This window comes from Natrix helvetica, assembly GCF_964273705.1.
Source record: "Natrix helvetica genome assembly, chromosome: 9".
Lineage (NCBI taxonomy): Eukaryota > Metazoa > Chordata > Lepidosauria > Squamata > Natricidae > Natrix > Natrix helvetica.
The window spans coordinates 2,454,804-2,470,867 of record NC_138560.1 but is presented as its reverse complement, the minus strand read 5'-3'; the positions used below and the strand labels follow the sequence as shown (position 1 = coordinate 2,470,867).

Sequence of the window (16,064 nt, the reverse complement as noted above, 5' to 3'; positions counted from 1 at the left end):
GCTTTGCTCTGGGGTTGCAATGGAGACCGTCAACACCAGGGGTGACCGCTCCCCTATGAAGGATATTGACTCTTGCTCGAGAGGGCAAAAAGCCAGCAGGTTAAGGTTGTGAACCGGTTTTGGGCCTCGCGATGGAAACCCAAACTTTTCTCACATAGTTTGAAATTTGGGGTTTGGGGGTTTTGACATTTGTTTGAAGTTTGACTCAGGGGAGAGTGGTGTGATCTTAATGCCCTGTTCTCAGGTGGCATTGCCAGGTTGCTCCACCCTCTGGGGCGCTGCTAAGTTCACTGATGGACCTCCCTTCCTTCCCTTCCTCCCTCCTCCCGTCCATCATCTACCATCTATCCCTTCCTTCCTTTCTTCCTTTCTCCACCCTCTGCCATCTACCATTTATCCTTCCTTCCTTCCTTCCTTCCTTCCTTCCTTCCTTCCTTCCTTCCTTCCTTCCTTCTTTCCTTCCTCTACCATCTGCCATCTACCATCTATCCTTCCTTCCTTTCTCCACCATCTCCCATCTCCCATCTATTCTTCTTTCCTTCCTTCCTTCCTTCCTTCCTTCCTTTCCTTCCTTCCTTCCTCCACCATCTGCCATTACCATCTATTCCATCCTTCCTTCCTCCATCATCTGCCATCTACCATCTATTCCTTCCTTCCTTCCTTCCTTCCTTCCTTCCTTCCTTCCTTCCTTCCTTCCTTCCTTCCCCATCTGCTATCTACTATCTATTCCTCCCTCCCTCCCTTCCTTCTTTTCTCCCTCCCTCCCTTCTTCTTTCCTCTCTACCTCCCTCCCTCCCTTCCTTCTCTTACAGGCATGCGAGGATCCACACCCTTGGATGTGGCTGCAGCTTCAGTCATCGATAACAATGAGCTGGCCTTGGCTTTGCAGGAGCAAGATCTGGAAAAGGTAGCATTGCCTAATTAAGAGGATGCCAACATGCAGGGAGGGGTGGCAAAGAGTATCCCACTCATATCCTAGAGGGAGAAGGAGGCCTCGAGGCTCCCTGCTCAGGACAGGAATCCCAGTGGAGGCACCTCAGACTCATGATGTTACATAGTTTGGTAATGAAATGTCTGCAAGAAAACCCCCAAACTCAGAGAGCACCAAGGACCCCACAGTCGTCATCCTCTTCTTCACAAAGCCCACTCTCTTGATGACGTTGCCGAGCTGGGTCATGAAACATCTGCAAGGAAACTGCCGAGCTCAGAGAGCACCCAGGACCTCATAGTTCAACCTTGGCAACATCTTATTGGCAACATCCTTTCTACCTTCATTCAGTCTCTGATTATGGTCAGGATATGATGTGGACAGGCCCTTCCGTTGTGACCAGTTATGAAGTGGTTCCTTCAATCCGTTCTGCTCACTTTGATGGATTTGCTTGGATAGGAGATCCGTGGAGCCCAGTGGAAAGAGATTTTTTTTCCCCTCACCTCCATAGGTGGTGACCTACCTTGCTGGCACGGGCCTCCAAAGCTGTCCCATGTTGCTGTCCAAGGGATATCCTGACATTGGTTGGAACCCTTGCGGAGGCGAGCGTTACCTGGATTTCCTGCGCTTCACCGTCTTCGTCAATGGTGAGTTGGGTGGCCAAAGTGGTCACATACTGAGACAAGTAGGGCATGTCGTCTATCCATAAGAAGGTTGGAGTCACTAAAGAAGGATGCATCCGATTCTGCAACTCACTCTTCCAGAGTACATGGAAGCTAAGTTGTAGTCCGTCTGTCCATCCATCAAACTATCCAACCATCTATCTAACGATCCATCCATCCAACAATTCATCCATCCATTCATCCATCCAACAATCCATCCATCCATCCAACCAACCAACCAACCAACCAACCAACCAACCAATTTGTATAACTGCCCAACTCATCCTTAAGTGACAACAACATTTTAAAAAAATATTTGAAAACTCATCAGATAATAAAATCCATTAAACCCACCACCCCACCTCAATGGCAGCATCAATACAATCTCCCCCCTCTCAATGGGGTTCATCTCCATTCAGAGTCCATTTTTAGGGCCGCTTGGAAAAGCAGCAGTGTGATGGCCAATCATACCTAGGAGGGATGATAGCAATGCCAATAGACTTATATGCCGCTTCACAGGGCTTTCCTGCCCTCTCTAAGTGGTTGACAGAGCCAGCCTATTGCCCCCAACAATCGGGGTCCTCATTTGACCCACCTCAGAAGGACGGAAGGTTGAGTCAACCTTGAGCCTGGGGAGATTCGAACTGCCGAATTGCAGTCAGCTGAAGTAGCTAGCCTGCAGTCCTGCACTCTTAACCCCTGCACCACTTCGGCTTTTCTGATGTTCTACAAAGAAGGGGGCCACCCCCAAGGAAGCCCCTTTTCTTGGTCCCACCAGATGACGACCCCTAATCAACGTTACCCATAACACACCCTGCCTTTCCATCCTGGTGGACCAGGTTGATGTAATAGCGTCCTTCAAATAACGTGGCCCCAACATTGCCCCCTCCGTGTTGCTTTTCTGGGTTCCTGGGGTGATCGGTTGGTCCCGTAGATCTCCCTGAGGTCCCTTCTCCTTCCATAGGCGAGAGTGTGGAGGAGAACGCCAATGTGGTGGTGCGCCTTTTGATCCGTCGGCCTGAGTGCTTTGGCCCGGCCCTGCGTGGGGAAGGAGGCAACGGCTTGCTGGCAGCCATAGAAGAAGCCATCCAGATCTCTCAGGATCCTGCCCGGGATGGGCCGACCGTCAAGAAAGATCGCCGCAGGGAATTGTGCGTGAAGGGCTTGCTGGAAGGTGGTGGGAGGAGAAATCTGTGGTATAATTTGGAAGGTCTTCCCTCGTTTGACCAAATACAATTCTGCTTTGGTTTGGTTAACTTCCTCCTTGTTTTTCTGTTCTCCTCACTTCTTTCCGGCTTGATACGTTTTTAAAAATTGAGAATTTCTAAGGGATATTTTGCAATTATAGGATTGTGAATATGTCCTGATGAGCTGTACTCTGTCTTTCGCACTAGTGTGATTGGGAGTATAGTTGCAGTTGTTGTTGTTTTTTTTGCACCAACTTTTTTTATCCATCTATGCCTCTTGTGATCACCTTCTCATTTGAACCGGAAACATTGTTTGCTGCAGTGGTGAAATGCATTTTTTTTTTACTACCGGTTCTGTAGGCGTGGCTTGGTGGGCGTGGCAGGGGAAGGATGCTGCAAAATCTCCATTCCCACCCCACTCTGGGGCCAGCATTTTCCGGTTTATTCATTTTATTAAGTTTATACGCTGCTCATTTTGCTGCCATGGGACTCTATAGAGCAGGGGTGTCCAAACTTGGGAACTTTAAGACTTGTGGACGTCAACTCCCAGAATTCCCCAGCCAGCTCTGCTGGCTGGGGAATTCTGGGAGTTGACGTCCACAAGTCTTAAAGTTCCCAAGTCTGGACACCCCTGCTATAGAGTGTTTACAGTGTGATAAAGCAATATTTTAAAATAGTAACAGAATTAACCAAGATAGGGAGGAATACACCATGGAGTGGAGGTGGGACCTTCTATTTGAATCCACTAACCCCTTTCAGAATGGCCGCCCTCTCATAAATAATGCTGCTCTCTCTCTCTCCCCCTCCTCTCTTTTTCACTCGCTCGCTCCCAGATTTGGGGGAGAAGAAACCCACGAGGAGTACAGAGTCCATTTGGGCAACGCCATCATGTCCTTCTACGCTGCCCTCATTGATCTGCTGGGACGCTGCGCCCCCGAGATGCATGTAAGGTTCTCCTCTTCCCGTCACTGCCCTGCCCCTCGGGGACAGAAGGAAGTCTGCTCCTTGAAGCATAGGCAGTCCTTGACTTAACGATCGCAATTGAGCCCCCCCCCCTCCCAATTTTTGTTGTTAAGCGAGGCGGTTGTCACCAAGCATCTGGATTTTGATTGTGTGATGGTGCTCCCACGGTCATAAAGTGTGAAAAATGGCCATGCCACTTGTTGAAAGTCTGTTGTGACTTTGAGTGGACACCGTGGGAACTGTTATAATGCAGGGTCCTTGGTGCTCCCTGAGCTTGCTTGTTTTTTGGCAGACGTTTCATTATCCTAACAAGGTATCAGCAAACTCCACTCCCTACTAGCACTGATGATGTTACCTAGTTTGGTAATGAAACGTCTGCAAGAAAACAAACAAGTTCAGAGAAAACCAGCGATCCCACAGCCTTCTTCCTCCTCCTCTCCACACACCACGCCCTTCCAGCACTGATAATGTCACCTCAAAGTCAATCTCAGAGAGCACATATGACCCTACAGTCCTCCTCCTCCTCCTCCTCCTCCTCCAGAAAACCCCACTCTCTTCTAGCACTGATGTTGTTACCTAGTTGTGTCATGCAATGTCTCCAAGAAAACCTCCAAGCTCAAGAGAGCACCAAGGATCCCACAGTCTTCCTCCTCTTTCTCTTCTTCTTCTTTTTCCTCCTTCCTCCTCCTTCTCCTTCCCTCCTCTCCTCCCCCTCCCCACAAACCCCACTCCCTTCTAGCACCAACGATGTTACCTAGCTGGGTAATGAAACGTCCGCGAGAAAACTACCAAGCTCAAGAGAGTACCGAGGACCCCTCATTTCCACTCTGAGCTACAAATATTTATTGGAATTGTTATAAGTCAAGGACTACCTGTAAAGCATTTGCAGGATTTGGCCATGGGCAACATCTCACCTCACACTGGTTCCATGTCTTTAGAAAACGGCCTTCTCTTCTTTAGTTTTCTTTTGCCCCCAAGCTGGCCCTTGCTTGGAGTACCTACTAAAGGCTTACCCTGTCTTGCTTCCTCTGGCTTTCTGTCTGAGCAGCTCATCCAAGCTGGGAAGGGGGAAGCCCTCCGGATCAGAGCCATCTTGCGTTCCTTGGTGCCCCTCGAAGACCTTGTTGGAGTCATCAGCCTCCCGCTGCAGATCCCTTCATTTGGCAAAGGTACGGTGGTCCTTTGGGTGGCAAACTACCCGTAGGAGGTGCTACCTTCTGCCCCTACACTTACTTCATCTTGGTATTGACTGCCCATTTGTGGTGGAACCATTGGCTGAAGGGGAGGGCGTCCTACAGGGGAAGTAAGGAGAGATTCCAGCAGAGAATCTGTTAGGGCAGGAGTCAGCAATCCACGGCTCTGGAGCCACGTGTGGCTCTCTCATCCCTCTGCTGTGGCTCCCTGTCGCTCAAAGTATGTGTCACAACTGCCAGCACGCGATTTATTGAGCTTTTCGACCTCCAATAGGCCAACCATGGATAAATCTAAGAAAAGAAAAGTTTTAGAAGAAAACAGAACCTTTAATTCAAATACATACGCTAGTTTTGTGGGCACTCAGGAAATAGTCAGGCGCGGGAAAGGTTTTGTGGTCCTGCTGTTAAGGTTGCCAACCCCTGTGTTAGGGGAATGAAACATCAAAGGTCAAACTCTTAGGTCTATATGTGCCGTTCCCCAAGTGAAGGCAGACAGTCTGGGAAGATTCTTGTAATGTAGGCGATCAGCAATGAAATATCTGCTTATCCCACTGGCTGCTTGGGTAGGAAAAGAGCGGGCGGAGCTGCGGGGACTAAACCCAGTGTGTCACCACTTAGAGTCATCACATTCTCACAAGCGCTCCAAGTCCAAACCCCTCTAGAATTCCACTGACCCATATCTGGTGCCAATTGAGTATTGGACTTTAGTGGACTAGATTCACGTCAGGCGCAAAGGATCAGGACCGTACGTTGAGCAGCAGTTCGTAAGATTGATTGCTCAAGTCTATACACGAGAATCTAGTCAACTAAAATTCAGTAGTAAATTGGCACTAGATAAGGGTCAACGGAATTCAAGAGTGGTTTGACTTTTTCGTGTCAATGTAATGACTCTAAGCTAATGGCACACTTAACTCCGCTCCCCTAACTCTGCCTGTTCTTCTCCTACGTTTTGTGCTTGATACCATTTGACCCTCACCCCTTGAAAAGTCTGCCTTCCCCTCCTCTCCAAAACCGCTAACCTCACCTCTATCTCCTCTTATTTATAATCTGCCCTTCCCGCCCTAGATGGCAGTGTCATTGAACCCAAGATGTCCGCCAGCTTCGTGCCTGACCACAAGGCACCCATGGTGTTGTTTCTGGACCGTGTATACGGCATCGAGAACCAAGACTTCCTCCTCCATGTCCTGGAAGTAGGTTTTCTGCCTGACATGAGAGCTGCGGCCTCCTTGGACACAGTAAGTAGCTCTGGGACAGGATGGCATCATCATCACAACGTTCAAACTGTACACATAGGGTTTAGTCTGGCAAGATTCTGCCTGTTGGATGCAAGGAAGTTAAAAAAAAACCTGAACTTTGGTTGAATTGCTCTTTGTTATTCCTGGGTTTTAACCTGACAGCTCTGAAAATGGTGGATGATGTACCTTGGTCACGCCTTGGCATCCTGTCTCTCTCAACCAAATGTCTCTCATGGCTTCTCCTTCCCACAGGCGTCCTTTAGCACCACGGAGATGGCTTTGGCCATGAACCGCTACCTCTGCCTGGCTGTGCTACCGCTCATCACCAAATGCGCCCCTCTCTTTGCTGGCACTGAACACCGGGCTATCATGGTGGACTCCATGTTGCACACCATCTACCGGCTGTCTCGTGGTCGCTCCCTCACCAAGGCGCAGCGTGACGTCATTGAAGAGTGCCTCATGGCGCTATGCAAGTAAGGAGAAGAATGGAGGAGAAGGAGTGGTAGAAGCCGGGGGCGGCGTTAAAAGAGGAATCTGCTTAGAATCACTGCGTAGTCACAAGCGGACTAAACCCAACTTTCCTTGAATTCCATTTTTTAAAAGTTTTTTTATTTTTAATCTCATACCTACATATACAGGTATATATTCTCATGGTTATTATTCTTATTATATTTTAACCCTTTTAAATATTCATTTTTCCATATAAAAAATTGATATATATATAATCGGGATTTGCTTTGCTTACCATCCCGATACACCTATTTTATTTTACTACTACCCTACTTTCCTTTCCTTTTCTCCCTCCCTCCCTCCTCCCCTTTCCCTTTCCTTCTTCCTCTTCCTCTCCCCTACTCCTCTCTTCCTCTTCCCCTTCATACCCTCTCTCCTCCTCTTCCTGTCCCTCCCAATCTTCCTCTCCTTTCCTCTTTCGTCTTTTCCTCTCTTCTCCTCTCCTCTTCCTCTCTTCCTTGCCTCGTGTATTGTTGTGGTTGCCTATTTTCCTCTTCCTTCTGGTGTATTTTCAGGATGGGATTCCAGAAAACCCGATTCTAACTTTTTATTTACCATTTTATATTTCCTTATCCTCCTTACATTTTCCAATCTGTTTTTTACCCATGTCTTATTCTTTGAACATATACATATATTACTACTTTATCGCTTTTATATTTTCCCCCTATTTTTCCCCATTAGTTGAGAGGTTTCCTGTGTTTCATAAGCCCTTTATCAATAAAATAATTTAATTGGACCTTCAGATGTGGACCTAGTCTTTAACACCTGACAAAGAGTCAGGAATTTGTGGATCAGTTGAGACATTCCTGCACTGTGGCAGCTTCTTCTGTATAGCTTGGTCCTTGGGCGTGAGAACTTCCCATGGCCATTCCTACAAGTTTCTCTCTCTCTTTCTCCTTAAGTTCCTTCTGGATGGAGGCCTTCAAAGTTGACCTACTTACAAGGAATTAGGAACCTATTCCATTTTTCCATCCTTCACCAATAAGGATATTTTTTTAAAAAGGGGGAAATCTTAGAAGCACAGGAAGTGATGGAAAACAAGTAACATGAAATCCTGCCATTTAGACCTATGGTAGCAGCCTCTGGAGGCAACTGAATTGCCAGCCAAAAAGACAAACTCATCATACTTTTGTAAAATATGTTTTTGGTTCTGCTTACTCATTGCCCTGCTTGTCCTCCAAGGTTTATAAGGCCTTCCATGCTCCAGCATCTTCTCCGCCGGCTGGTATTTGATGTGCCCATCCTCAATGAATTTGCCAAAATGCCTCTCAAGGTAAGAAACCATTGCCATTTAACCATATAAGGTTTAGGATTAGCAAATCCTAACACTCCAGAAGATAGGCTTGAGAGGCAGAAGGATCTTGACAAACCTGAACATTGGGCACTATCTAACAAAATGAAATTCAAGGGTGAAAAAAGTCAGGTTCTACATTTAGAAATCCACAGGTACAGTATAGGTGGTACCTCGCTCAATAGTAGTAACTGTGACAGGGATCTTGGAGTCCTATTGGACAACCATTTAAATAGGAGCCAGCCGTGTGCAGCAGCTGCCAAAAAAGCCAACACAGTTCTAGGCTACATATACAGAGGGATAGAATCAAGATCACGTGAAGTGTTAATACCACTTTATAATGCCTTGGTAAGGCCACACTTGGAATCCTGCATCCAGTTTAGGTCACCACGATGTAAAAAAGGACGTGGAGACTCTAGAAAGAGTGCAAAGAAGAGCAACAAAGAGGATTAGGGGACTGGAGGCCAAAACATACGAAGAACGGTTGCAAGAACTGGGTATGTCTAGTTTAATGAAAAGAAGGACTAAGGGAGACATGATAGCAGTCTTCCAATATTTGAGGGGCTGCCACAAAGAAGAGGGAGTCAAACTATTCTCCAAAGCACCAGGGGGTAGGACAAGAAGCAATGGGTGGAAACTAATCAAGGAGAGAAGCAACTTAGAACGGAGGAGAAATTTCCTGAACAGTGAGAACAATCAGTGGAACAGCTTGCCTCCAGAAGTTGTGAATGCTCCAACACTGGAAGTCTTTAAGAAGATGTTGGATAGCCATTTGTCTGAAACAGTGTAGGGTTTCCTGCCTGATCAGGGGGTTGGATTAGAAGACCTCCAAGGTCCCTTCCAGTTCTGTTACTCTATTCTATTCTATTCTATATTTCCATATAAAACGGGACACTCTGTGTACAGCAACCCTCCCCAGTCCGATTGTGACTATAAACGGCCTTCCTGCTTACGACATGTTATTTTTCCTGTTCTCTGTCCAGCTGTTGACCAACCATTACGAGCGTTGCTGGAAATATTACTGCCTTCCCACTGGTTGGGCCAACTTTGGGGTCAGCTCAGAGGAGGAGCTTCACCTCACACGGAAACTCTTCTGGGGCATCTTTGAGTCATTGTCCCATAAGGTGAGCAGTCTGCTTATCCTTGACCTCAAGGAGGGGCTTCGAGGTCGGCCAAAAATAAGGGTGGCCGTGTTCTAGAACAGGCCTCTCCAACCTTGGCAACTTTTAAGTCTTGTGGACTTCAACTCCCAGAATTCCCCAGCCAACATAGGGAAGTTTGCTTCCTTGGGGGCAGCTTCCTTCCTCTGTACGATTGGGTGCCATCAAATTCTTGGCAGTTAACGTTGAGCTCCAGGCATCGGATGGGAAGCATTACTGGAAATGATAGTGGAATTTTGAAAAGAAAAATAGCAGAAACATTCTTGGCGGGAGGGAGCAATTCAACAGATGGTATTGTGTGACTGAGCAGCTTTTTCTCTCTTCCTATTCTTCCCCTGATGCTCAGAAATTTGACTCCGATCTGTTCAAGCTGGCCATGCCCTGCTTGTGTGCCATCGCTGGCGCCATTCCTCCCGACTACGTGGATGCCAGCTATTCTTCCAAAACTGAAAAGAAGGCTTCGGTGGACGCCGAGGGCAACTTTGACCCGAAACCTGTGGAAACACTGAAGTGAGTGAGATTTACAGGAGAAAAATAGCAATAACAATAGGGCTTACTTATATACTGCTTTACAACCCTCCCTAAGCAAGTTTAAAGAGGGACCACCTTGCCCCCAACAATCTGGGTCCTCATTTTACTGACCTCGGAAGGATGGAAGGCAGAGTCAACCTTGAGCCCATCAGGATCAAGCTCCTGACTGTGGGCAGAGTTAACCTGCAATGCTGCATTCTAACAGGAGGGAGGGAGGGAGGGAGGGAGGGAGGGAGGGAAGGAAGGAAGGAAGGAAGGAAGGAAGGAAGGAAGGAAGGAAGGAAGGTAGGTAGGTAGGTAGGTAGGTAGGTAGGTAGGTAGGTATGTAGGTCAGAGTCAGCCTCTTGCCCCCAACAATCTGGGTCCTCATTTTACTGACCTCGGAAGGATGGAAGGCAGAGTCAGCCTTGAGCCCATCAGGATCGAGCTCCTGACTGTGGGCAGAGTTAACCTGCAATGCTGCATTCTAACAGGAAGGAAGGAAGGAAGAAAGGAGGGAGGGAGGGAAGGAAGGAAGGAAGGAAGGAAGGAAGGAAGGAAGGAAGGAAGGAAGGAAGGAAGGAAGGAAGGTCAGAGTCAGCCTCTTGCCCCCAACAATCTGGGTACTCATTTTACTGACCTCAGAAGGACGGAAGGCAGAGTCAACCTTCAAATCTGGTGAGATTTGAACTGCCAAATTGCAGGCAGCCAGCAGATAGTAGCCTGCAGTACCGCACTTTAACCACTGCGCCACCCACCTTCTTGTTCACATTCCTTGATTGGCCAAGTTTTGCATCAAGATGCTTAGGACGTCACTCTCATCCCTTTGGCTTGTAAAATAGGTTTCTACCCTAGACTGCAAGATTGGTAAGGATAATGAATTTGTGTGATTGTAAACCAGAAAGCTAAATATGTATTTGTGTATTAGTAAAAACAAAAAATATGCACCTGCTTTTTTAATCTCACCTGGTTCGTGCTCCAGGAGGTCTTCTATCACCGCCCCCTCCCTGATTTTGCTCTCCTGCTGTTCAGGGTCCCAAATTTGCTTCTCCCTCCCGACTTCTCTCTTTCTCCTTTTCTTAGTGTCATCATTCCAGAGAAGTTGGACTCCTTCATCAACAAGTATGCTGAGCACACGCATGAGAAATGGGCCTTTGACAAGGTAAGAGCTCTTCACACAACCTCTCTAGATCCCTGAGACCGGATCTGCTGGCTTACTGATGCCCTCGGCGAGTTTTTCGTGCTCCCTTGTTGGGCATAGAAGAGCAGAGATATCCCACCTCTATTATTTGTTATCAACAACTCAAGGCGGTGAACATGCTTACTATGCTTTCCTCCTCTTATTTTCCCCATAACAACAACAACAACCCTGTAAGGTAGGTTGGGTTGAGAGAAAGTGACTGGCCCAAGGTCACCAAGGTGACTTACATTTCTAAGGCGGGACTAGAACTCACAGTCTGCTGATGATTGGCCCAAAATCACCCAGCCGGCTTTCATATCTAAGGTGGAACTAGAACTCACCATCTCCTGGTGATTGGCCCAAAGTCACCCAGCCAGCTTTCATGCCTGTTGGGACTAGAACTCACCATCTCCTGGTGATTGGCCCAAAGTCACCCAGCTGGCCCTCATGCTTAAGATAGAACTAGAACTCACGGTCTCCTAGTTATTGGCCCAAAGTCATCCGGCCAGTTTTCATGCCTAAGGCAGGACTAGAGCTCCCTGTCTCCTGGTGAAAGTCAGTCGGTCAGATTTCATGCCTAAATCGGGACTAGAACTCACCATCTCCTGGTGATTGGCCCAAAGTCACCCAGCTGGCCCTCATGCTTAAGGTAGAACTAGAACTCACGGTCTCCTAGTTATTGGCCCAAAGTCAGTCGGCCAGCTTTCATGCCTAAGGCAGAACTAGAACTCAAGGAGTCTCCTGGTTTCTAACTCCTATGTCTCGCGGTCTCCTTTTCCCACAGATTCAGAATAACTGGTCCTTTGGGGAGGCGGTGGACGAGCAGGCCAAGACCAATCCTATGTTGCGTCCTTACAAAACCTTCTCCGAAAAGGTAGAGTTCCTTCACCCCATTCCTCCCACCAGAAACGGGCCTGATCCCCACTCCCCCCCAAATGTCCAAGCAGGAGGAGCGGAAGGCGAACGTGACAGCTGGGAACCTTCCAGAAAAAAAAAAAGAGGTCTTTCCTATTTCACTGCTTTTCTTTTCTTTTCCTCCCACAGGATAAGGAAATCTACCGATGGCCCATCAAGGAGTCCCTGAAGGCCATGATTGCTTGGGAGTGGATGGTTGAGAAAGCCCGCGAGGGCGACGAGGAGAAAACGGAGAAGAAAAAAACCCGCAAAGTCTCACAGACCGCCCAGGTTGGTTTCTAGAAGATTCCTTGTCGGCCATTTTATTTTCCTGTCTGTATTGTCTTCCTCGCTTAGCTACTCCCTGTTTCCGAGGATATGATTACTCTAAATCAGGGTCACTCAAACCTGGCCACTTTAAGAGGTGTGGACTTCAACTCCCAGAATTCCCCAGCCAGCGCATGCATGCGCTGGCTGGGGAATTCTGGGAGTTGAAGTCCACACCTCTTAAAGTGGTCAGGTTTGGGAATAGTGTCCTTAAGCGATTAGCTATTGTCCTTCGGAACAGTGATGGTTCCTTGTGAAACTATAAAATCCCTTTTTAGAGGAAAAGTCGTACACCAACAGAATTTGGATTCAGGCCTTTCTGCAGCTCACTCTTCAGATGTAAACCTCAAGGTTATCCCGAAAAGCAGCGCCACAGCTGACAAAACAGCCTCCTCCTCCTTCTCTCCATATGCCCCACTCCCTTCTAGCACTGATGATATTCCCTAGTTGGGTCACGAAACGTCTGCAAGAAAACCGCCAAGCTCAGAGAGCACCAAGAACCCCACAGTTGTCATCGTCCTCCTCCTTCCTTTTCTTCTCCTTTTCCTCCTCCTTCCTTTTCTTCTCCTTTTCCTCCTCCTTCCTTTTCTTCTCCTCCTCTTCTTTCTCCTCCTCCTTTCTTTCCTTCTCCTCTGGCGCCTTCTCCTCCTTCCTTTTCTTCTGCTCCTCCTCCTCCCTTCACCCTTCTCCTCCTCCCTCTCCTTCCTTTTCTTCTCCTTCTCCTTTTTCTTCTCTTCCTCCTCCTCCTCCTTCCTTTTCTTCTCCTCCTTCCTTTTCTCCTCTTTCTCCTCCTCCTCCTTTCTTCACCCTTCTTCTCCTCTCTCTCCTCCTCCTCTTCCTCTCCATGTACCCCACTCCCTTCTAGCACTGATGATGTTCCCCAGTTGGGTCACGAAACATCTGCAAGAAAACAGCTTAGCTCAGAGAGCACTCAGGACCCCAGCAAAAAAATAAATAAAATGAAATTAAAATTTAAAAATGAATAGGCAGTAGAACTGGGAATCTGGAGGATGGGATCAGGGAGACCTAGCTGGGGAAATAAACCCGGCAAGGGAAGGATGGGGTCAGCGGATATCAAGCATGCCTGTTTCTCTGTTTCCCTTCAGGTCTACGACCCCAGCCATGGTTACAATCCTCAGCCATTGGATCTATCTGCCGTGACCCTCTCCAGGGAATTACAGGTGAGAACTTCTCACTTGACAGGTGGTGTCTATGACCTACAGCTGCATTCAGGCACATAGGGAAGGAATAATCTGTAGGCCGAGCAAATAACCCAAATAAAGGGGATTCCGTCCTTTCTGTCCAGTTACTTTCACCATGGAAACATTTTCTCTCTATATATATTAGAGAAATGTCACCAGACTATCTGAATAATCTGAAGCTGAATCCTTATATAGGACCTTCTTCTTCTTTTAATGACCCCATGATCCCCATGTGGAGTCAGGTCAGCTGAATGGAGCTAGCAGAGTGTTTTAATGGCCGGATGCCGTTCCCTGTCGCCAGTGCGGAGTTTTAGTTCAGCAGAGATATTCTCATTGTGCGCACAGAGAGAAATATCTGCCTCTACTTAGGATCGAACCCACAGCCTCCTGATTTTGAGGCGAGAGCTCCACCTCTACGCCACCGCACTGCTCTCCCTTACCAGCAGTATAATTTATCAGGATCCAGTTGGCTACGACAGGGTCCTTCCTATCCGCCCTACGGGTCTTTCTCCACAGGCCATGGCAGAACAGTTGGCTGAGAACTACCACAACACCTGGGGACGCAAGAAGAAGTTAGAGCTGGAGAGCAAAGGTGGGATCCTGAGCCTTGCGTTGACTTTCGAAGGATGCTGACGTTTCCTCTTTCCTTGTTGCCCCCTGCAGGGGGAAAACTCACCTGCTTTCTCTTTGTCTCCAAGGAGGTGGAACCCATCCCTTGCTGGTGCCGTATGACACGCTGACGGCCAAGGAGAAGGCCCGGGACCGGGAAAAAGCTCAGGAGCTGCTTAAATTCCTACAGCTCAATGGCTACGCGGTGACTCGGTAAGTAGAGCAAGGAGCTTAAAAGCAGGAGAGGGCTGATCTGGGGGGTGTCTTCTCACAAGTGCCCTGATGATGTTCCTTAGTTTGGTAATGAGACATCTGCGGGAAAACAACCAAGCTCAGAGAGCGCCAAGGACTGCGCAGTTGTCCTCCTCCCTTTCTGATTCTCTTCCATTCTGCAAACCCCCCATCCTTCTAGCACTGATGATGTTACCTAGTTTGGTAACAAGACGTCTGCAAAAAAAAAAAAAAAGGTTCAGAGAGCACCAAGGACCCCACAGTCCAATCTTGGGCTACAAAGATTCTCTTCTTTGAGTTTCCCCTCCAGGATCTGGCCTTCTAAAGAGCAGTCAGGATTGATCTCCTCTAGGACAGACCGGTTGGATGGCCTTGCAAGTCCAAGGGACTCAATGCAGGAGTCTTCTCCAGCACCAGAGTCCAAAGGCCTCCATTCTTTGGCGCTCAGCCTTCCTTATGATCCGACCTTCACAGCCATCCATTGCAACTGGGAAAACCACAAACCAACCACTTTCTGGATTAACACAATGGTTCAGCCACAGGAAGAACCTTTAGCAATTTCCTGTCTTGCTCTGTGTGTTTTCTAGCATTGCCTCTTTTAAAACCAGACCTCAATCTTTTGCCATCCCCTGAATTCAAACTCCGCCATTTCTCCCAGGGGTCTGAAGGACATGGAGTTGGACACTTCATCCATTGAGAAACGCTTCGCCTTTGGATTCCTGCAGCAGCTGCTGAAATGGATGGACATCTCTCAAGAATTCATCGCCCATCTGGGTAAGAGCTGTCCTCTTCTTCTCCTGGTTGCTGTCCTTAGCAAATTGCTGGAGGCCATACGCTGGGCTGCCTAGCATTTACCCCATGATTTCCTGGCCACGCCTTGAGTCTCTTTGGTATAAGAGGGAAAGAAGGAGATAAGCTGCCCAGATTTCAAAATTCTGTTGTTAAAGTCTAAGCCAACTTAAGTAGACTTTTTGTGTTTCTTGGAGGGTTTATTTCCTGATCTTTTTTTTTTTTTTTTTTTTTTGCCCCCTCTAGATGCTGTGGTGAGCAGCGGACGAGTAGAGAAGTCCCCACATGAACAGGAGATCAAGTTCTTCGCCAAGGTAAATCGGCCTTTGCGGTTTTCTTTATTTAATGTTACTGTTGGGTCAAGAAGACAGACAGACAGATGATGATAGACAGACAGACAGACAGACACACCGGATGGGATAGATAGACAGACAGACAGACAGACCTAGACAGACGGACGGACGGACGGACAGACAGATGATAGATAGATAGATAGATAGATAGATAGATAGATAGATAGATAGATAGATAGATAGATAGATAGATAGATGATAGATAGATGATGATAGATAGACAGACAGACAGACAGACAGACAGATAGATAGATAGATAGATGATGATAGATAGATGATAGATAGATAGATAGATAGATAGATAGATAGATAGATAGATAGATAGATAGATAGATAGATAGATGATGATAGATAGATAGATGATAGATAGATAGATAGATAGATAGATAGATAGATAGATAGATAGATAGATGATAGATAGATAGATAGATAGATAGATAGATAGATAGATAGATAGATGATGATAGATAGATGATAGATAGATAGATAGATAGATAGATAGATAGATGATAGATAGATAGATAGATAGATAGATAGATAGATAGATGATGGACGGAAGATAGATAGATAGATAGATAGATAGATAGATAGATAGATAGTTAGATAGATAGATGATAGATAGATAGATAGATAGATAGATAGATAGATAGATAGATAGATAATAGATAGGTAGGTAGGTAGGTAGGTAGGTAGGTAGGTAGATAGATAGATAGATAGATAGATAGATAGATAGATAGATAGATAGATAGATAATGGATGGATTGATGATAGATGGATGGATAGATGGATAGATAGGTAGATAGATAATAGATAGATGATAGATGGATGGATAGATGGATA

At 47.0% G+C, this 16,064-nt stretch overlaps 1 protein-coding gene across 5 annotated transcripts in view; it reads left to right on the top strand.

Annotated features, from left to right (window-relative positions):
- The window catches only part of RYR1 (ryanodine receptor 1), a 125,450-nt gene that overhangs the window by 56,740 nt on the left and 52,646 nt on the right, over positions 1–16,064 (top strand). For all 5 annotated transcript variants that reach the window (XM_081962069.1, XM_081962067.1, XM_081962068.1 and 2 more), the window contains exons 42-59: positions 813–907; positions 1,440–1,575; positions 2,555–2,741; positions 3,611–3,722; positions 4,789–4,909; positions 5,999–6,168; positions 6,421–6,641; positions 7,861–7,951; positions 8,953–9,093; positions 9,476–9,639; positions 10,723–10,801; positions 11,604–11,693; positions 11,864–12,004; positions 13,147–13,221; positions 13,759–13,834; positions 13,941–14,064; positions 14,741–14,856; positions 15,118–15,185. In XM_081962069.1, coding sequence (XP_081818195.1) covers positions 813–907; positions 1,440–1,575; positions 2,555–2,741; positions 3,611–3,722; positions 4,789–4,909; positions 5,999–6,168; positions 6,421–6,641; positions 7,861–7,951; positions 8,953–9,093; positions 9,476–9,639; positions 10,723–10,801; positions 11,604–11,693; positions 11,864–12,004; positions 13,147–13,221; positions 13,759–13,834; positions 13,941–14,064; positions 14,741–14,856; positions 15,118–15,185 — 2,207 coding nt within the window. The remainder of the gene's footprint in view (positions 1–812; positions 908–1,439; positions 1,576–2,554; positions 2,742–3,610; positions 3,723–4,788; positions 4,910–5,998; positions 6,169–6,420; positions 6,642–7,860; positions 7,952–8,952; positions 9,094–9,475; positions 9,640–10,722; positions 10,802–11,603; positions 11,694–11,863; positions 12,005–13,146; positions 13,222–13,758; positions 13,835–13,940; positions 14,065–14,740; positions 14,857–15,117; positions 15,186–16,064) is intronic.